Here is a 20,998-nt window from a genome sequence, read left to right as displayed (position 1 = left end):
CTATTTTTGGTATTCTTGCTGCCCTTAAATTATAGGTAAGTATATAAGATAGATAGCACACTGTGTTCCAATTCTGGTTTTGATAAGAGTATACATTTTCAAAAGAAAATATGTAAGGATCATAAGAGATAGATGGCTATCTGTTCTACTTAAAAACTTGATATTCAAAAATGAATATTATTATTTAACATTTTGCTTTCGATATCTGGATTCCTCAGTAACGCAGCTAACGGTATCCCAAAATCCACAAGCTCCACACTCACACACTGGTGAGTGTAGCGCAGAAGAAGCAACTGTAAAATGATATTTCTTGTAATCACCGTTCGATAGCGCGCAGCATCAGCATCTCTCTTTCACTCAAACTCTCTTCTTGCCAGCTCGCAGCTAGCGGTTGTTTTCCCCCCCTATCTTGGAGCCCTGGCCATGGGTTTATTTGTTTTAACTTTTGTTTTCATTATTATTGAAATGCGTCGCATATATATGTATTTTTCTGGCCGCCAGCCAAACAACAATAAAAGGCACAGACTAACGAAAGTTAATGCAGATTCAATATTGAAAGCTACGATCACTCCTCCGTCTCTCACCGTGTTCGATGAACCGATTACAGTACGGGGAAATTCTCGCTACGCATCCATTAATGATGTGTATTCTCGCTTATATAATATCGGCATATAAGCCGTTATTCTTATTGCATCGGCGTCAGGTCATTCTATGTTATTTTGCCACGAAATTTCCAAATCAAAAACACATTTAATTGTGATGCTAATGGGCCACGAGATGCTGAGAAAGTTGTGGCATCATCATCATCATCGGCGCGACTTGGAATGCTCTCCTCTCGCTCGACTAGCAACAGATAAAATATAATATACAAAAGACGGGCGGCAACAAAGGTAATTAAATTATCAATTGAATATATTTCGAGAATTTAATTTATTCGCATTGGATTGTCTGTAAATTCTGAAAATCTATCAGCCCGAAAACCGATCTCAAATCTCATAAATAATGATGAATCTCCCGATTCACACGCTTTTCATTTGGCGTGGAAATTTACCACAAAACAAGAAAGGAAAATAACCTAGGGAGGCCGAAGTTTATACACCCTGAAGTTTGCAATTGAAATATTGAATGGTATGGGAAATTGATCACACAAAAGTTTTAAAAAACTAACATTCGTATACATTTTTCACAATTTTAATTCAAATTGGATTCGAGTCTGCGCTTACTTCCAGACCAAGTTCTAAAGAAGTTCCGAAACTCCTCTAGATTACCTTTGTACAAAAACTAATCCTTCATCTGCTGCCTTCTGTTAGCCTGGTATTTGAAATACAGAAATTGACAATTTTATACTGAAAATGAAATATAGAAGGCTTGTTTTGGCCTACAACAACAACAAAATTTTTTTTTACAATTCTTTAACAACAACAACAATAACAATTTGCAGATTACAACTGCAAAAGTAAAAAAATATATTCATTTAACTGCTAACAGTAAATTCAAATTTAAATAGACCATCAGTACCCGCCATATCAGTTGTAAAGCTGCATGTCAGAAGCCGATAGTCAAAGCTGCTCATGGTTGCAGGAAACTTGCTGAAAGTCAAAGCGGTCACACTTCGATATATATAAGTAGTGAAAAATGAGTTGGGCACACTACAATAAGTTTTATTTCGATGACAATATTTCGATCTAGGTACATGGCTACATGTCATCAAGATCTTGGAGCCACCATATATTATCCTGCCTGGCTGTGTTTATGAAGTGAGCAAACAGATAATCCCCAAACAGAGCGCGGCTCGAGCAATTAAATGACAAGCCAGCACGCAATACGAGACAAATCGATAAGTATTCATGAAAAATAAATGGGAATAGCTGCCGCCAGTGGAGCTGCACCTGCCCCCCACAACTCACAAAGGATGTCGTGTGGCGTTTTAGTGGTGGCCTAATAGGAGGAGGGGTCAAAGCAGGCTCTATTTATAATGCTTTTTCACGGCTGCATCAGCCGTTCGTAACAGCGGCAGATGGCTGCATGTCATCAGCCGATCGTCGCCGCAGCACATGGTTGCGGGCAACGGGCGGAAAGTCAAAGCGGGCACACTTTGATATGTAAGTAACGAAAAATGATTTGGTCACACCACAATAAGTTGTATGTATCGCTTTTAGAGGTGGAGAACTATCGATAGTCGTCGCCATCGATAGTGAGCGATTATTTTTCTCAAACCATCGATAGTGTCGATAGTACTATCGGTAGTGTTATGCTTTTTATACCCTTGCAGGGTATTATAATTTCAGTCAGAAGTTTGCAACGCAGTGAAGGAGGCACTTCCGACTATATAAAGTATATATATTCTTGATCAGGATCAACAGCCGAGTCGATCTAGCCATGTCCGTCTGTCCGTTTCTACGCAAATTAGTCTCTCAGTTTTGAAGCTATCTGAATGAAACTTTGCAGTTAGTCTTCTATATACTCTCACTCGTATATATGTCGGAACGGGCCGGATCGGACGACTATATCATATAGCTGTCATAGGAATGATCGGAAAAGTTTTACAAAAAAAATTATAAAATTTTTCATTTTCAACAGAACTTGATCAAATTTGAGATATAGCCATTTCATATTATTCTACAATTTTGTGTAAAATTTTATGAAAATCGGACGGCTATATCATATAGCTCCCATAGGAACGATCGAGAAATTAATTCAATTAATAAGTATAACATTTTCAGTTTTCAACAGATTTTCACCAAATTTAAGATATAACCGTTTCATATTATTCTACAATTTTGTGTAAAATTTTATGAAAATCGGACAACTATATCATATAGCTCCCATAGGAAAGATCCGAGAAATTAATACAATTAAATTTATAACTTTTTAGTTTTCAGCTGATTTTCATCAAATTTGAGGTATAGCCATTTTATATAAGTCTTATAGGTGCCATACAAACGATCGTTTGATGTAGAGGAAAAATTCAAATTTGTGAATGTAAAACTGCAAATATAATATGTATAGGTGAATGAAATGAATGCAGGTATTACTTCATTATTTTTTAACACAAATATATTTAATTTATATTGTATGGATTCCTATTCATAGAAGTTCTATCTGCAAGGGTATATAAACTTCGGCGTGCCGAAGTTAGCTTCCTTTCTTGTTAATTTTTAGATGTAAAAAAAGCTATAAAATGAAATTTGAACAAAACTTTATTATATTTTTAACTCTTTAAAAATAAAAAATTAATTAATTTATTTTTTTGATTAGGGATTGTATAAAAAGTACATCGTCGAACTGTGTATTCGAGCGGAAAAGAAGTACAAAACTAATTCTTTTTTAAAAAGAGCATTAGGAGATTTTTACTTTCAGCTATACTTTAGCTTTTCACTATATTTTGGCGTTCCACTTTCAACTTTATTTTTTCTTTGTGATGTGATAAGCCGCTTGCAAAACTATCGATAGTGCAGCGCTGCCATCGATGGCGGTGCGATAGCGCCAAACCATCGATAGTGTCGATAGTGCCATCGATAGTTCTCCACCTCTAATCGCTTTATTTCAATGACGATATTTGGATCGACTCACATGGCTGCATGTCATCAAGATCTTGAAGCCATCTATTTCCTGCCTATCTGTGTTTAAGAAGTGAGCAAACGGATAATCCCCAAGCAGAGCGCGGCTTGAGCAATTAAACGAGAACCCAGCACCGCCAAATAAGCTGCACCACCCGCACCCCTCCCCACTTAATTCACAAAGGACGACGTACGGCGAGTCAGTGGTGGCCCAATAGGACTAGAGGACTCTATAATCCTTTTTTATGGCTGCATGTATGCAGCTCATCGTAACAGCGGCACATAGCATCATCACAGCGGCACATAGCTGCATGTCATCAGGTGAATGTCGCTGCTGCACATGGCTTCATGTCAGTTGATCGTCGCTGCTTAAGATGCCTCCATGTCAGCTGATTGTCACTGCAGTACATGGCTCCATGTCAGCTGATTGTCACTGCTGCACATGCCTCCTGTCAATGCTGTACATGGCTCTATGTCAGCTGATCGTCGCTGCTTAAGATGCCTCCATGTCAGCTGATCGTCTCTGCTTAAGATGCCTCCATGTCAGCTGATTGTCACTGCTGCACATGCCTCCATGTCCTAACTGTCAGTGGTGTACATGGCTCCATGTCAACTGTCTTAATCAAAGCTTTGTAAAGCTGCATGCCGGAAGCCGATAGTCAAAGCTGCACATGGTTGCAGGCTACCAGCTGAAAGCCAAAGCGGTCACACTTCGATATATATAAGTAGTGAAAAATGAGTTGGGCACACTACAATAAGTTTTATTTCGATGACAATATTTCGATCTAGGCACATGGCTACATGTCATCAAGATCTTGGAGCCACCATATATTATCCTGCCTGGCTGTGTTTATGAAGTGAGAAAACGGATAATCCCCAAGCAGAGCGCGGCTTGAGCAATTAAACGAGAACCCAGCACCGCCAAAGAAGCTGCACCACCCGCACCCCTCCCCACTTAATTCACAAAGGACGACGTACGGCGAGTCAGTGGTGGCCCAATAGGACTAGAGGACTCTATAATCCTTTTTTATGGCTGCATGTATGCAGCTCATCGTAACAGCGGCACATAGCATCATCACAGCGGCATATAGCTGCACGTCATCAGGTGAATGTCGCTGCTGCACATGGCTTCATGTCAGTTGATCGTCGCTGCTTAAGATGCCTCCATGTCAGCTGATTGTCACTGCAGTGCATGGCTCCATGTCAGCTGATTGTCACTCCTGCACATGCCTCCACGTCCTAACTGTCAATGCTGTACATGGCTACATGTCAGCTGATCGTCGCTGCTTAAGATGGCTCCATGTCAGCTGATCGTCTCTGCTTAAGATGCCTCCATGTCAGCTGATTGTCACTGCTGCACATGCCTCCATGTCCTAACTGTCAGTGGTGTACATGGCTCCATGTCAACTGTCTTAATCAAAGCTTTGTAAAGCTGCATGCCGGAAGCCGATAGTCAAAGCTGCACATGGTTGCAGGCTACCAGCTGAAAGCCAAAGCGGTCACACTTCGATACAAAAGTAGTGAAAAATGAGTTGGTCACGCTACAATAAGTTGTATTTCGATGATATTTCGATCGCGGCACATGGCTTCATGTCATCAAGATCTTGGAGCCACCAAGCAATTAAACGACAAGCCAGCACGCAATGCCAGAAAAATCGATAACTATTCATGAAAAATAAATGGAATCGCTGCCGCCAGTGGAACTGCACCACCCACACCCCCCCACCCAAAATTCAAAAAGGATGACGTACTGCGGGTCAGTGGTGGCCAAATAGGAGGAGTTGACTAAGTAGGCTCTATTTATAATGCTTTTTCATGACTGCATGTCATCAGCCCATCGTCCCAGCCGCACGTCATCAATTGAACGTCGCTGCTGCACATGGCACCATGATAGTTAATCGTCGCTGCTGCAGATGGCTGCAAGCAACCAGCGGAAAGTCGAAGCGGTCATACTTCGGTATAAAAGTAGTGAAATATGAGTTGGTCGCACTGCAAAAAAGTTCCCGTATTATGAGGTTGGCCTACTATCTATTTTATAGCTAGATTTAACCTCTGAGCTTTAAGCTCCAAGCTTTAAGCTCTGCTACAATATAGCTAAAAGGACAACTCTAATTTGCAGCTCTTGCACTAAAATTAATCAGCTTTCTGCGGTTTCTGTTCGCCTGGTACTTCAGGCCCAGAAATTATGCTGAAACCGACCAAATTGAATGCTCGTTTTTGCAGGCAACAACAACAACATACAGGTATTTTTTGCAACAACAAGAATATATCCATTACAAATGTAGGCAACTACTAAAAATGCGTGTTTGTTTAGTTTTGGGTTTTCTTTATTAAATTAAATCATGTTTCGCATATCGTTATCGTATATTTATGTAATATATAGATTAATTTGTTGATAAGCACCTTTCGCTTTGTATGTAGGAGAGGATCAGGAACCGGGTATCGGTCATCGGGCTTTGGATTGGTATCAAGTGTGGACACTACAACAATAATTTGGCATTCTCTTTGATCAGGCTTTTCCACTGGGCAATGGGGCCTCGCGAAGCGGGAGCCTCATCGGGCGTCAGATCACAGAGCTAGGCCAGCGACATGGCCGGATGCATCCCATTATTGCTGCCATTGCTGGCTCCATTGGCTATGTAGGCGGCTGCATTCAGGCTGCGATTGCCAGCGGGCTTCTGTACGTTCACCGGTTCACTGCTGTTGATAAAGATTGAAAATTCAATGAAAATCAAACTTCTTTAAGTAAGTTTTCTAACACTTTCCCATTTCTATCCAACTGCTGGGTGGACTGGGCATTGTGCACTTTTCCGGGTCCATAGCAGAGCTTCACCTCAGAGTCTTCATCGTCATCGTCATCCGCATCGGCCTCGTCGTCTGTGCTGAGTTAGCTGGAGACGAAAAACGTGAGATGATAAGAGGACGATTCTTGAAAGCCTTGACCTGTACTTACAGCTTGTCCGGCGAAGCTTTCAGTGTGTTCTGCTTGTTAATCTTGCGCAGGCGCTTTAGCTCCGTCTTGAGGTCCTGCAGCTCCTGCTGGATCTTGTGCTTGACGGGCACGTAGCCTCGACGCAACGGCCTGCCTTCTAAGTCCCGCTCGATGGCTGCCGGTGATAGGGTGACCGTTGTAATGCCCGATGTCACCAGCTTGCGATGGGAGGCAATAAGCCGCTGCATCACGCCCTTGGTAGAGGCACCACCGGAGGCAAACTGACGCTTCTGGGGCAGGCCGCTTTGCTGCGGAGTGGAAATGGTCCTGGTGATGAGCTTCTGTTGCGGCGGCTCCGGTGTTGAGGCAGTTGAGGCCATTGTAACGCTGCTCCTGGCTGGTGACCACGGTCAGCTTGAGCGGCTGCTTGTGCTTGGCCTGGAGGTTCTTGTTGCTCTGCTAGGAGGCCGAGATACCCAGAATCATCCGAATGCTGGTCTTCGAGGCTCTTCTCCTTGGCGCTGTTCACGCTTGGATAGCTCATCAATGGTGACCAGGAGCGAAGTGGTCTGCACTGCCGCCGGCCGGGCTGTGACCAGCACGCCCTGGTCTTGACCCAGCTCATCCTGATCCTGTGGCTGCTACTGAGTCCATTTACCATAACCCAAAACGTGGGATGGTCAAAGCTGCACGTGGTTGTCAGCCGATAGTCACAGCTTTACAGGGTCGTATGCTAGCACCCGATCGACGCCGCTGCCATTGCTGGCTCCATTGGCTATGTAGGCGGCTGCATTCAGGCTGCGATTGCCAGCGGGCTTGTGTACGTTCTCCGGCTCGTTGCTGTTGATATAAGATTGAAAATTCAATGAGAATCAAACTTCTTTAAGTAGGTTTTCTAACACTTGCCCATTTCGTCATCGGCATCGGCCTCGTCGTCTGGGCTGAGTTGGCTGGAGACGAAAACCGTAAGATGATAAGAGGACGATTCTTGAAAGCCTTGACCTGTACTCACAGATTGTCCGGCGAAGTCTTCAGTGTGTTCTGCTTGTTAATCTTGCGCAGGCGCTTCAGCTCAGACTCGCGTCAAGCTCCGTCTTGAGGTCCTGCAGCTCCTGCTGGATATTCTGCTCGACGGGCACATAGCCTCGACGCAACGGCCTGCCTTCTAAGTCCCGCTCGATGGCTGCCGGTGACAGGGTGACCGTGGAAATTCCCGTTGACGAGTTGCCGTTCTCCAGGACAGCCAACGCCGTGCGTGTGTTCAGCTTGAGGGTGTTGCTGTTGGTGTCACCAGCTTGCCAAGGGAGGCAATAAACCCATGCATCACGCCCTTGGTAGAGGCATCACCGGAGGCAAACTGACGCTTCTGGGACAGGCCGCTTTGCTGCGGATTGAAAATTGTCCTAGTGATAAGCTTCTGTTGCGGCGGCTCCGGTGTTGAGGCAGTTGGGGCCAATGTAACGCTGCTCCTGGCAGGTGACCACGGTCAGCTTGAGCGGCTGCTGCTCCTGATGCTTGGCCTGGAGGTTATTGTTGCTCTGCTAGGAGGCCGAGATACCCCCAGTCATCCGAATGCTGGTCATCGAGGCTCTCCTCCTTGGCGCTGTTCAAGCTTGGATAGCTCATCAATGGTGACCAGGAGCGAAGTGGTCTGCACTGCCGTCGGCCGGGCTGTGACCAGCAAGCCCTGGTCTTGATCCAGGTCATCCTAATCATGTGGCTGCTCCAGAGTTCATTCACCATAACCCAAAACGTGGGATGGTCAAAGCTGCACGTGGTTGTCAGCCGATAGTCACAGCTTTACAGGGTCGTATGCTAGCACCCGATCGACGCCGCTGCCATTGCTGGCTCCATTGGCTATGTAGGCGGCTGCATTCAGGCTGCGATTGCCAGCGGGCTTCTGTACGTTCACCGGTTCACTGCTGTTGATAAAGATTGAAAATTCAATGAAAATCAAACTTCTTTAAGTAAGTTTTCTAACACTTTCCCATTTCTATCCAACTGCTGGGTGGACTGGGCATTGTGCACTTTTCCGGGTCCATAGCAGAGCTTCACCTCAGAGTCTTCATCGTCATCGTCATCCGCATCGGCCTCGTCGTCTGTGCTGAGTTAGCTGGAGACGAAAAACGTGAGATGATAAGAGGACGATTCTTGAAAGCCTTGACCTGTACTTACAGCTTGTCCGGCGAAGCTTTCAGTGTGTTCTGCTTGTTAATCTTGCGCAGGCGCTTTAGCTCCGTCTTGAGGTCCTGCAGCTCCTGCTGGATCTTGTGCTCGACGGGCACGTAGCCTCGACGCAACGGCCTGCCTTCTAAGTCCCGCTCGATGGCTGCCGGTGATAGGGTGACCGTTGTAATGCCCGATGTCACCAGCTTGCCATGGGAGGCAATAAGCCGCTGCATCACGCCCTTGGTAGAGGCACCACCGGAGGCAAACTGACGCTTCTGGGGCAGGCCGCTTAGCTGCGGAGTGGAAATGGTCCTGGTGATGAGCTTCTGTTGCGGCGGCTCCGGTGTTGAGGCAGTTGGGGCCAATGTAACGCTGCTCCTGGCAGGTGACCACGGTCAGCTTGAGCGGCTGTTGTTGCTGGTGCTTGGCCTGGAGGTTGTTTTTGCTCTGCTAGGAGGTCGAGATACCCAGAGTCATCCTGAGTGCTTTCACCATAACCTAAAACGTAGAATGTCAAAGCTGCACGTGGTTCCATGCCAGCAATCGATAGTCAATGCTGCAAATGCATCCATGCCAGGTGATCGTCGCTGTTGCACATGGCTGCAAGCAACCAGCTAAAAGTCAATGCGGTCACACTTCGAAATAAAAGTAGCGAAACATGGGTTGGTCACACTGCAAAAAGCTTGTGATAATGGATTTGGTACCTTTTTTAAAAGTAGTGATGGCCGCCTCAATAACCGTCCCGTTCTCGGCATTCTTCTTGATCACGCTTTCCCACTGGGCAGTGAGGCCCAGCGATGAGGGCGCCCCTTCGGGCATCAGATCACAGGTCTGGGCCAGCGACATGGCCAGCAGGCTTGTGTACGTTCTCCGGCTCGTTGCTGTTGATATAAGAATGAAAATTCAATGAGAGTCAAACTTCTTTAAGTAGGTTATCTAACACTTGCCCATTTCTATCCAAATGCTGGGCGGACTGGGCATTGTGCAGTTTTCCGGGTCCATAGCAGTGCTTCACCTCAGAGTCCTCATCGTCATCTGGATCGGTCTCGTCGTCTGTGCTGAGTTGGCTGGAGACGAAAAACGTAAGATGATAAGAGGACGATTCTTGAAAGCCTTGACCTGTACTCACAGATTGTCCGGCGAAGTTTTCAGTGTGTTCTGCTTGTTAATCTTGCGCAGGCGCTTCAGCTCAGACTCGCGTCAAGCTCCGTCTTGAGGTCCTGCAGCTCCTGCTGGATATTCTGCTCGACGGGCACATAGCCTCGACGCAACGGCCTGCCTTCTAAGTCCCGCTCGATGGCTGCCGGTGACAGGGTGACCGTGGAAATTCCCGTTGACGAGTTGCCGTTCTCCAGGACAGCCAACGCCGTGCGTGTGTTCAGCTTGAGGGTGTTGCTGTTGGTGTCACCAGCTTGCCAAGGGAGGCAATAAACCCATGCATCACGCCCTTGGTAGAGGCATCACCGGAGGCAAACTGACGCTTCTGGGACAGGCCGCTTTGCTGCGGATTGAAAATGGTCCTAGTGATAAGCTTCTGTTGCGGCGGCTCCGGTGTTGAGGCAGTTGGGGCCAATGTAACGCTGCTCCTGGCAGGTGACCACGGTCAGCTTGAGCGGCTGCTGCTCCTGATGCTTGGCCTGGAGGTTATTGTTGCTCTGCTAGGAGGCCGAGATACCCCCAGTCATCCGAATGCTGGTCATCGAGGCTCTCCTCCTTGGCGCTGTTCAAGCTTGGATAGCTCATCAATGGTGACCAGGAGCGAAGTGGTCTGCACTGCCGTCGGCCGGGCTGTGACCAGCAAGCCCTGGTCTTGATCCAGGTCATCCTAATCATGTGGCTGCTCCAGAGTTCATTCACCATAACCCAAAACGTGGGATGGTCAAAGCTGCACGTGGTTGTCAGCCGATAGTCACAGCTTTACAGGGTCGTATGCTAGCACCCGATCGACGCCGCTGCCATTGCTGGCTCCATTGGCTATGTAGGCGGCTGCATTCAGGCTGCGATTGCCAGCGGGCTTCTGTACGTTCACCGGTTCACTGCTGTTGATAAAGATTGAAAATTCAATGAAAATCAAACTTCTTTAAGTAAGTTTTCTAACACTTTCCCATTTCTATCCAACTGCTGGGTGGACTGGGCATTGTGCACTTTTCCGGGTCCATAGCAGAGCTTCACCTCAGAGTCTTCATCGTCATCGTCATCCGCATCGGCCTCGTCGTCTGTGCTGAGTTAGCTGGAGACGAAAAACGTGAGATGATAAGAGGACGATTCTTGAAAGCCTTGACCTGTACTTACAGCTTGTCCGGCGAAGCTTTCAGTGTGTTCTGCTTGTTAATCTTGCGCAGGCGCTTTAGCTCCGTCTTGAGGTCCTGCAGCTCCTGCTGGATCTTGTGCTCGACGGGCACGTAGCCTCGACGCAACGGCCTGCCTTCTAAGTCCCGCTCGATGGCTGCCGGTGATAGGGTGACCGTTGTAATGCCCGATGTCACCAGCTTGCGATGGGAGGCAATGAGCCGCTGCATCACGCCCTTGGTAGAGGCACCACCGGAGGCAAACTGACGCTTCTGGGGCAGGCCGCTTTGCTGCGGAGTGGAAATGGTCCTGGTGATGAGCTTCTGTTGCGGCGGCTCCGGTGTTGAGGCAGTTCAGGCCATTGTAACGCTGCTCCTGGCTGGTGACCACGGTCAGCTTGAGCGGCTGCTTGTGCTTGGCCTGGAGGTTCTTGTTGCTCTGCTAGGAGGCCGAGATACCCAGAGTCATCCGAATGCTGGTCTTCGAGGCTCTTCTCCTTGGCGCTGTTCACGCTTGGATAGCTCATCAATGGTGACCAGGAGCGAAGTGGTCTGCACTGCCGCCGGCCGGGCTGTGACCAGCACGCCCTGGTCTTGATCCAGCTCATCCTGATCCTGTGGCTGCTACTGAGTCCATTTACCATAACCCAAAACGTGGGATGGTCAAAGCTGCACGTGGTTGTCAGCCGATAGTCACAGCTTTACAGGGTCGTATGCTAGCACCCGATCGACGCCGCTGCCATTGCTGGCTCCATTGGCTATGTAGGCGGCTGCATTCAGGCTGCGATTGCCAGCGGGTTTCTGTACGTTCACCGGTTCACTGCTGTTGATAAAGATTGAAAATTCAATGAAAATCAAACTTCTTTAAGTAAGTTTTCTAACACTTTCCCATTTCTATCCAACTGCTGGGTGGACTGGGCATTGTGCACTTTTCCGGGTCCATAGCAGAGCTTCACCTCAGAGTCTTCATCGTCATCGTCATCCGCATCGGCCTCGTCGTCTGTGCTGAGTTAGCTGGAGACGAAAAACGTGAGATGATAAGAGGACGATTCTTGAAAGCCTTGACCTGTACTTACAGCTTGTCCGGCGAAGCTTTCAGTGTGTTCTGCTTGTTAATCTTGCGCAGGCGCTTTAGCTCCGTCTTGAGGTCCTGCAGCTCCTGCTGGATCTTGTGCTCGACGGGCACGTAGCCTCGACGCAACGGCCTACCTTCTAAGTCCCGCTCGATGGCTGCCGGTGATAGGGTGACCGTTGTAATGCCCGATGTCACCAGCTTGCCATGGGAGGCAATAAGCCGCTGCATCACGCCCTTGGTAGAGGCACCACCGGAGGCAAACTGACGCTTCTGGGGCAGGCCGCTTAGCTGCGGAGTGGAAATGGTCCTGGTGATGAGCTTCTGTTGCGGCGGCTCCGGTGTTGAGGCAGTTGGGGCCAATGTAACGCTGCTCCTGGCAGGTGACCACGGTCAGCTTGAGCGGCTGTTGTTGCTGGTGCTTGGCCTGGAGGTTGTTTTTGCTCTGCTAGGAGGTCGAGATACCCAGAGTCATCCTGAGTGCTTTCACCATAACCTAAAACGTAGAATGTCAAAGCTGCACGTGGTTCCATGCCAGCAATCGATAGTCAATGCTGCAAATGCATCCATGCCAGCTGATCGTCGCTGTTGCACATGGCTGCAAGCAACCAGCTAAAAGTCAATGCGGTCACACTTCGAAATAAAAGTAGCGAAACATGGGTTGGTCACACTGCAAAAAGCTTGTGATAATGGATTTGGTACCTTTTTTAAAAGTAGTGATGGCCGCCTCAATAACCGTCCCGTTCTCGGCATTCTTCTTGATCACGCTTTCCCACTGGGCAGTGAGGCCCAGCGATGAGGGCGCCCCTTCGGGCATCAGATCACAGGTCTGGGCCAGCGACATGGCCAGCAGGCTTGTGTACGTTCTCCGGCTCGTTGCTGTTGATATAAGAATGAAAATTCAATGAGAGTCAAACTTCTTTAAGTAGGTTATCTAACACTTGCCCATTTCTATCCAAATGCTGGGCGGACTGGGCATTGTGCAGTTTTCCGGGTCCATAGCAGTGCTTCACCTCAGAGTCCTCATCGTCATCTGGATCGGTCTCGTCGTCTGTGCTGAGTTGGCTGGAGACGAAAAACGTGAGATGATAAGAGGACGATTCTTGAAAGCCTTGACCTGTACTCACAGATTGTCCGGCGAAGTTTTCAGTGTGTTCTGCTTGTTAATCTTGCGCAGGCGCTTCAGCTCAGACTCGCTTCAAGCTCCGTCTTGAGGTCCTGCAGCTCCTGCTGGATATTCTGCTCGACGGGCACATAGCCTCGACGCAACGGCCTGCCTTCCAAGTCCCGCTCGATGGCTGCCGGTGACAGGGTGACCGTGGAAATTCCCGTTGACGAGTTGCCGTTCTCCAGGACAGCCAACGCCGTGCGTGTGTTCAGCTTGAGGGTGTTGCTGTTGGTGTCACCAGGTTGCCATGAGAGGCAATAAGCCCCTGCATCACGCCCTTGGTAGAGGCACCACCGGAGGCAAACTGACGCTTCTGGGGCAGGCCGCTTTGCTGCGGAGTAGAAATGGTCCTGGTGATGAGCTTCTGTTGCGGCGGCTCCGGTGTTGAGGCAGTTGAGGCCATTGTAACGCTGCTCCTGGCTGGTGACCACGGTCAGCTTGAGCGGCTGCTTGTGCTTGGCCTGGAGGTTCTTGTTGCTCTGCTAGGAGGCCGAGATACCCAGAGTCATCCGAATGCTGGTCTTCGAGGCTCTTCTCCTTGGCGCTGTTCACGCTTGGATAGCTCATCAATGGTGACCAGGAGCGAAGTGGTCTGCACTGCCGCCGGCCGGGCTGTGACCAGCACGCCCTGGTCTTGACCCAGCTCATCCTGATCCTGTGGCTGCTACTGAGTCCATTTACCATAACCCAAAACGTGGGATGGTCAAAGCTGCACGTGGTTGTCAGCCGATAGTCACAGCTTTACAGGGTCGTATGCTAGCACCCGATCGACGCCGCTGCCATTGCTGGCTCCATTGGCTATGTAGGCGGCTGCATTCAGGCTGCGATTGCCAGCGGGCTTGTGTACGTTCTCCGGCTCGTTGCTGTTGATATTAGAATGAAAATTCAATGAGAATCAAACTTCTTTAAGTAGGTTTTCTAACAATTGCCCATTTCTATCCAACTACTGGGTGGACTGGGCATTGTGCAGTTTACCGGGTCCATAGCAGTGCTGCACCTCAGATTCCTCATTGTCATCAGCATCGGCCTCGTCGTGTGCTGAGTTGGCTGGTGACGAAAAACGTAAGATGATAAGAGGACGATTCTTGAAAGCCTTGACCTGTACTCACAGCTTGTCCGGCGAAGCCTTCAGGCCCTTCAGCTCCGTCTCGCGTCAAGCTCCGTCTTGAGATCCTGCAGCTCCCGCTGGGTAGGGTATTGAGTACGACCCTATAGAGCCGAAAATAACTCCTTCACTGATTGAAATTATATTTTCCTCTGCAAGAATCCTAAAATCCACATTTTTTTAAAATTTTTATATTATAATTTTACACAAAAGTTTGGAACGCAGTAACGCCCTTATTAAATAAACATATTCTTGATCAGCATCGACAGCACTCTCCCTTTCTCCCTCTCTCTTACTCATTCTGCCTCTTGTTATCCGGGAGGTCCAACTCCCACTGTGCATCTCCAGAGCTAACTCATTCTCTGTATGTTTCTCTGCCTATCTCTTACTCTCTCGCTCTCACTTCCTCTGTTCTCTTGACTCGGGAACTATAAATAGAGGCACTTCGTTCGCCGCGACCTCAGTCTGTCCTAGGGGTACCTAGTGTTTACATCGATAGTGATAGTGTTTAAAAGAATGAGGTGGCCAATAAAATACATCTGGATAACCAGGAAGTGATCTTCGATATTATGACTACCCTAATTGAAGTCAACAAGATTCGAAGAGTACACTGGAAGGAAGTAAACAATAACTTGTTATACACTCAGGTAAGTCTTAATCATGACAATTATATTATTATATGGAAAGAAGTAAACAATGACGTGTCCTCCACTGGGGTAAGTCCTAATCATGACAAATATAGATGCTATAGGAGGAATCTGCCCTTGGTCTAGATTAAGCTCTGCTAGCTATGCATTTATTTTCCAATTAATTCCCGTATTGCCATGAATCCCATTACTTAGTGTTAATTGAAAGTGACTTAGTAATTTGTATTGATGATATCTACAAAAGTATACTCAAAGTAAAAAGCCTAAATTAATTATAAGATCTTACTCTTTCGACTCTTTATGGCTGATGATGCTGATCTAGAATATATATATATTTATTGGGTCGAAAATGACTCCTTCACAGTATTACAAGCTTTCGACAAAAATTTGGATAGTATAAAAACTCACCTAGCTAGGGATGAGCGCAATTTCTCCTGGGCAATAACGAGCTGTCTTGGTCTCATTCTCATCATACCGGTTACAGTTGTACCAGGAGGAGCCGAGCCAGACCCAACAGAACTTGTTCTTGCAGTTCTGATTCTTGCACACCATATGGTTGCAACCGCCGTCTTTCTCAATGGCCACACTGCACTTGGGACACTTTTTGGTATTGGCCGCGATCCAGTTGGACGTTTCTGAGTCGTCGTCGCACTTCTTAATCCACTTCTTTAGCCAGCGGCATTTTACCGGGTCGGGATCGGATATAAGATCGCTTGGCCGCTGGTCCTCCTGCAGCATACGCTACTAGACGACTGGACATTGCGCAGTTTTCCGGGTCATTAGCAGTGCTCCACCTCAGAGTCCTCATCATCATTGTCGTCCGCATCGGCCTCGTCGTCTGTGCTGAGCTGGCTGAAAACGAAAAAATGTAAGATAACAAGAGGATCCATGAAAGCCTTAACCTGTACTCACAGCTTGTCCGGCGAAGCCTTCTGTGTGTTCTGCTTGTTAATCTTGCGCAGGCGCTTCAGGTCCGTCTCGCGTCAAGCTCCGTCTTGAGGTCCTGCAGCTCCTGCTGGATCTTCTGGTCGACGGGCAAATAGCCTCGACGCAACGGCCTACCTTCCAAGTCCCGCTCGATGGCTGCCGGTGATAGGGTGACCGTGGTAATTCCCGTTGACGAGTTGCCGTTCTCCAGGACAGCCAACGCCGTGCGTGTGTTCAACTTGAGGGTGTTGCTGTTGGTGTCACCAGCTTGCCCTTGATAGAGGCACCACCGGAGGCAAACTGACGCTTCTGGGGCAGGCCGCTTAGCTGCGGAGTGGAAATGGTCCTGTTGTTGAGCTTCTGTTGCGGCGGCTCCGGTGTTGAGGCAGTTAGGGCCATTGTAACGCTGCTCCTGGCGGGTGACCACGGTCAGCTTGAGCGGCTGCTGCTGCTGGTGCTTGGCCTGGAGGTTGTTGTTGCTCTGCTAGGAGGCCGAGATACCCCCCCGTCATCCCAAAGCTGGTCATCAAGGCTCTTCTCCTTGGCGCTGTTCATGCTTGGATAGCTCATCAATGGTGACCAAGATCGAAGTGGTCAGCACTGCCGCCGGCTGGGCTGTGACCAGCACGCCCTGGTCTTCACCAAGCTCATCCAGATCCTGTGGCTGTGCTGAGTTGCCTGTAGACGAAAACCGTAAGATGATAAGAGGACGATTCTTGAAAGCCTTGACCCATGCTCACAGCTTGTCCAGCGAAGCCTTCAGTGTGTTCTGCTTGTTAATCTTGCGCAGGCGCTTCAGCTCCGTCTCGCGTCAAGCTCCGTCTTGAGGTCCTGCAGCTCCTGCTGGATCTTCTGGTCGACGGGCACATAGCCTCGACGCAACGGCCTGCCTTCCAAGTCCCGCTCGATGGCTGCCGGTGACAGGGTGACCGTGGAAATTCCCGTTGACGAGTTGCCGTTCTCCAGGACAGCCAACGCCGTGCGTGTGTTCAGCTTGAGGGTGTTGCTGTTGGTGTCACCAGATTGCCAAGGGAGGCAATAAACCCATGCATCACGCCCTTGGTAGAGGCACCACCGGAGGCAAACTGACGCTTCTGGGGCAGGCCGCTTTGCTGCGGAGTGGAAATGGTCCTAGTGATAAGCTTCTGTTGCGGCGGCTCTGGTGTTGAGGCAGTTGAGGCCATGGTAACGCTGCTCCTGGCTGGTGACCACGGTCAGCTTGAGCGGCTGCTGCTCCTGGTGCTTGGCCTGGAGGTTGTTTTTGCTCTGCTAGGAGGTCGAGATACCCAGAGTCATCCTGAGTGCTTTCACCATAACCTAAAACGTAGAATGTCAAAGCTGCACGTGGTTCCATGCCAGCAATCGATAGTCAATGCTGCAAATGCATCCATGCCAGGTGATCGTCGCTGTTGCACATGGCTGCAGGCAACCAGCTAAAAGTCAATGCGGTCACACTTCGATATAAAAGTAGCGAAACATGGGTTGGTCACACTGCAAAAAGCTTGTGATAATGGATTTGGTACCTTTTTTAAAAGTAGTGATGGCCGCCTCAATAACCGTCCCCTTCTCGGCATTCTTCTTGATCACGCTTTCCCACTGGGCAGTGAGGCCCAGCGATGAGGGCGCCTCTTCGGGCATCAGATCACAGGTCTGGGCCAGCGACATGGCCGGACGCATCCCAATAATGCTGCATTCAGGCTGCGATTGCCAGCAGGCTTGTGTACGTTCTCCGGCTCGTTGCTGTTGATATAAGAATGAAAATTCAATGAGAGTCAAACTTCTTTAAGTAGGTTTTCTAACACCTGCCCATTTCGTCATCCGCATCGGCCTCGTCGTCTGGGCTGAGTTGGCTGGAGACGAAAAACGTAAGATGATAAGAGGACGATTATTGAAAGCCTTGACCTGTACTCACAGCTTGTCCAGCGAAGCCTTCAGTGACCGTGGAAATTCCCGTTGACGAGTTGCCGTTCTCCAGGACAGCCAACGCCGTGCGTGTGTTCAGCTTGAGGGTGTTGCTGTTGGTGTCACCAGCTTGCCAAGGGAGGCAATAAACCCATGCATCACGCCCTTGGTAGAGGCACCACCGGAGGCAAACTGACGCTTCTGGGACAGGCCGCTTTGCTGCGGATTGAAAATGGTCCTAGTGATAAGCTTCTGTTGCGGCGGCTCCGGTGTTGAGGCAGTTGAGGCCATTGTAACGCTGCTCCTGGCTGGTGACCACGGTCAGCTTGAGCGGCTGCTTGTGCTTGGCCTGGAGGTTGTTGTTGCTCTGCTAGGAGGCCGAGATACCCCGAGTCATCCGAATGCTGGTCATCGAGGCTCTTCTCCTTGGCGCTGTTCACGCTTGGATAGCTCATCAATGGTGACCAGGAGCGAAGTGGTCTGCACTGCCGCCGGCCGGGCTGTGACCAGCAAGCCATGGTCTTGACCCAGCTCATCCTGATCCTGTGGCTGCTACTGAGTCCATTTACCATAACCCAAAACGTGGGATGGTCAAAGCTGCACGTGGTTGTCAGCCGATAGTCACAGCTTTACAGGGTCGTATGCAAGCAGCCGATCGACGCCGCTGCCATTGCTGGCTCCATTGGCTATGTAGGCGGCTGCATTCAGGCTGCGATTGCCAGCGGGCTTGTGTACGTTCTCCGGCTCGTTGCTGTTGATATAAGATTGAAAATTCAATGAGAATCAAACTTCTTTAAGTAGGTTTTCTAACACTTGCCCATTTCGTCATCCGCATCGGCCTCGTCGTCTGGGCTGAGTTGGCTGGAGACGAAAAACGTAAGATGATAAGAGGACGATTCTTGAAAGCCTTGACCTGTACTCACAGATTGTCCGGCGAAGTCTTCAGTGTGTTCTGCTTGTTAATCTTGCGCAGGCGCTTCAGCTCCGTCTCGCGTCAAGCTCCGTCTTGAGGTCCTGCAGCTCCTGCTGGATCTTCTGGTCCACGGGCACATAGCCTCGACGCAACGGCCTGCCTTCCAAGTCCCGCTCGATGGCTGCCGGTGATAGGGTGACCGTTGTAATGCCCGTTGACTAGTTGCCGTTCTCCAGGACAGCCAACGCCGTGCGTGTGTTCAGCTTGAAGGTGTTGCTGTTGGTGTTACCTGCTTGCTCTTGATAGAGGCACCACCGGAGGCAAACTGACGCTTCTGGGGCAGGCCGCCATTGTAACGCTGCTCCTGGTGGGTGACCACGGTCAGCTTGAGCGGCTGCTGCTCCTGGTGCTTGGCCTGGAGGTTATTGTTGCTCTGCTAGGAGGCCGAGATACCCCGAGTCATCCGAATGCTGGTCATCGAGGCTCTTCTCCTTGGCGCTGTTCACGCTTGGATAGCTCATCAATGGTGACCAGGAGCGAAGTGGTCTGCACTGCCGCCGGCCGGGCTGTGACCAGCAAGCCATGGTCTTGACCCAGCTCATCCTGATCCTGTGGCTGCTACTGAGTCCATTTACCATAACCCAAAACGTGGGATGGTCAAAGCTGCACGTGGTTGTCAGCCGATAGTCACAGCTTTACAGGGTCGTATGCAAGCAGCCGATCGACGCCGCTGCCATTGCTGGCTCCATTGGCTATGTAGGCGGCTGCATTCAGGCTGCGATTGCCAGTGGGCTTGTGTACGTTCTCCGGCTCGTTGCTGTTGATATAAGAATGATAATTCAATGAGAATCAAACTTCTTTAAGTAGGTTTTCTAACACTTGCCCATTTCGTCATCGTCATCGTCATCCGCATCGGCCTCGTTGTCTGTGCTGAGTTAGCTGGAGACGAAAACCGTAAGATGATAAGAGGACGATTCTTGAAAGCCTTGACCTGTACTCACAGCTTGTCCAGCGAAGCCTTCAGTGTGTTCTGCTTGTTAATCTTGCGCAGGCGCTTCAGCTCCGTCTCGCGTCAAGCTCCGTCATGAGGTCCTGGAGCTCCTGCTGGATCTTCTGGTCGACGGGCACATAGCCTCGACGCAACGGCCTGCCTTCTAAGTCCCGCTCGATAGCTGCCGGTGATAGGGCAACCGTGGTAATACCCGTTGCCAAGTTGCCGTTCTCCAGGACGGCCAACGCCGTGCGTGTGTTCAGCTTGAGGGTGTTGCTAGCTTGGTGTCACTAGCTTGCCATGGAAGGCAATAAACTGCTGCATCACGCCCTTGATAGAGGCTCCACCGAAGGCAAACTGACGCTTCTGGGGCATGCCGCTTAGCTGCGGAGTGGAAATGGTCCTGGTGATGAGCTGCTGCTGCGGCGGCTCCGGTGTTGAGGCAGTTGGGGCCAATGTAACGCTGCTCCTGGCAGGTGACCACGGTCAGCTTGAGCGGCTGCTGCTCCTGATGCTTGGCCTGGAGGTTATTGTTGCTCTGCTAGGAGGCCGAGATACCCCCAGTCATCCGAATGCTGGTCATCGAGGCTCTCCTCCTTGGCGCTGTTCAAGCTTGGATAGCTCATCAATGGTGACCAGGAGCGAAGTGGTCTGCACTGCCGTCGGCCGGGCTGTGACCAGCAAGCCCTGGTCTTGATCCAGGTCATCCTAATCATGTGGCTGCTCCAGAGTTCATTCACCATAACCCAAAACATAGGATAGTCAAAGCTGCACGTGGTTGTCTGCCGATAGTCACAGCTTTACAGGGTCGTATGCTAGCACCCGATCGACGCCGCTGCCATTGCTGGCTCCATTGGCTATGTAGGCGGCTGCATTCAGGCTGCGATTGCCAGCGGGCTTGTGTACGTTCTCCGGCTCGTTGCTGTTGATATTAGAATGAAAATTCAATGAGAATCAAACTTCTTTAAGTAGGTTTTCTAACACTTGCCCATTTCTATCCAACTACTGGGTGGACTGGGCATTGTGCAGTTTACCGGGTCCATAGCAGTGCTGCACCTCAGATTCCTCATTGTCATCAGCATCGGCCTCGTCGTGTGCTGAGTTGGCTGGTGACGAAAAACGTAAGATGATAAGAGGACGATTCTTGAAAGCCTTGACCTGTACTCACAGCTTGTCCGGCGAAGCCTTCAGGCCCTTCAGCTCCGTCTCGCGTCAAGCTCCGTCTTGAGATCCTGCAGCTCCCGCTGGGTAGGGTATTGAGTACGACCCTATAGAGCCGAAAATAACTCCTTCACTGATTGAAATTATATTTTCCTCTGCAAGA

At 49.5% G+C, this 20,998-nt stretch overlaps 1 protein-coding gene and 6 pseudogenes across 1 annotated transcript; all 7 read right to left on the bottom strand.

Annotated features, from left to right (window-relative positions):
• Positions 1 to 5,997: 5,997 nt before the first annotated feature.
• LOC147645066 (uncharacterized) lies at positions 5,998 to 8,894 on the bottom strand (annotated as a pseudogene).
• Positions 6,510 to 7,416, bottom strand: LOC147645067 (uncharacterized; annotated as a pseudogene).
• LOC147645065 (uncharacterized) lies at positions 8,862 to 9,663 on the bottom strand. The gene is made up of 3 exons (XM_086829196.1): positions 9,603 to 9,663; positions 9,366 to 9,542; positions 8,862 to 9,275 (listed from the first exon to the last, which is right to left on the bottom strand). The coding sequence occupies exons 1-3, from the start codon at positions 9,661 to 9,663 to the stop codon at positions 9,175 to 9,177; spliced, it is 339 nt and encodes a 112-aa protein (XP_086685322.1). The 3' UTR covers positions 8,862 to 9,174.
• A 521-nt stretch (positions 9,664 to 10,184) lies between these two features.
• On the bottom strand, positions 10,185 to 12,252 carry LOC147645064 (uncharacterized; annotated as a pseudogene).
• A 397-nt stretch (positions 12,253 to 12,649) lies between these two features.
• Positions 12,650 to 15,679, bottom strand: LOC147645063 (uncharacterized; annotated as a pseudogene).
• A 2,929-nt stretch (positions 15,680 to 18,608) lies between these two features.
• LOC147645062 (uncharacterized) lies at positions 18,609 to 19,298 on the bottom strand (annotated as a pseudogene).
• A 216-nt stretch (positions 19,299 to 19,514) lies between these two features.
• LOC147645061 (uncharacterized) lies at positions 19,515 to 20,744 on the bottom strand (annotated as a pseudogene).
• Positions 20,745 to 20,998: the final 254 nt, after the last annotated feature.

This window comes from Drosophila serrata, unplaced genomic scaffold (assembly GCF_035046125.1).
Source record: "Drosophila serrata isolate PLE 108 unplaced genomic scaffold, ASM3504612v1 contig_23, whole genome shotgun sequence".
Classification (NCBI taxonomy): Eukaryota; Metazoa; Arthropoda; class Insecta; order Diptera; family Drosophilidae; genus Drosophila; species Drosophila serrata.
This window is presented reverse-complemented; position numbering and strand designations above follow the sequence as displayed.

Bases quoted from the DNA above. Each gene is read 5' to 3' on its own strand.
- LOC147645065 (XM_086829196.1), bottom strand. From the start codon at position 9,663: ATGGACCCGGAAAACTGCACAATGCCCAGTCCGCCCAGCATTTGGATA. The intron at 9,543-9,602 runs GTTAGATAACCT...TTATATCAACAG, and splicing joins TTGGATAGAAATGGGCAAGT to CAACGAGCCGGAGAACGTAC. The intron at 9,276-9,365 runs GTACCAAATCCA...ATTGACTTTTAG, and splicing joins CATCACTACTTTTAAAAAAG to CTGGTTGCTTGCAGCCATGT.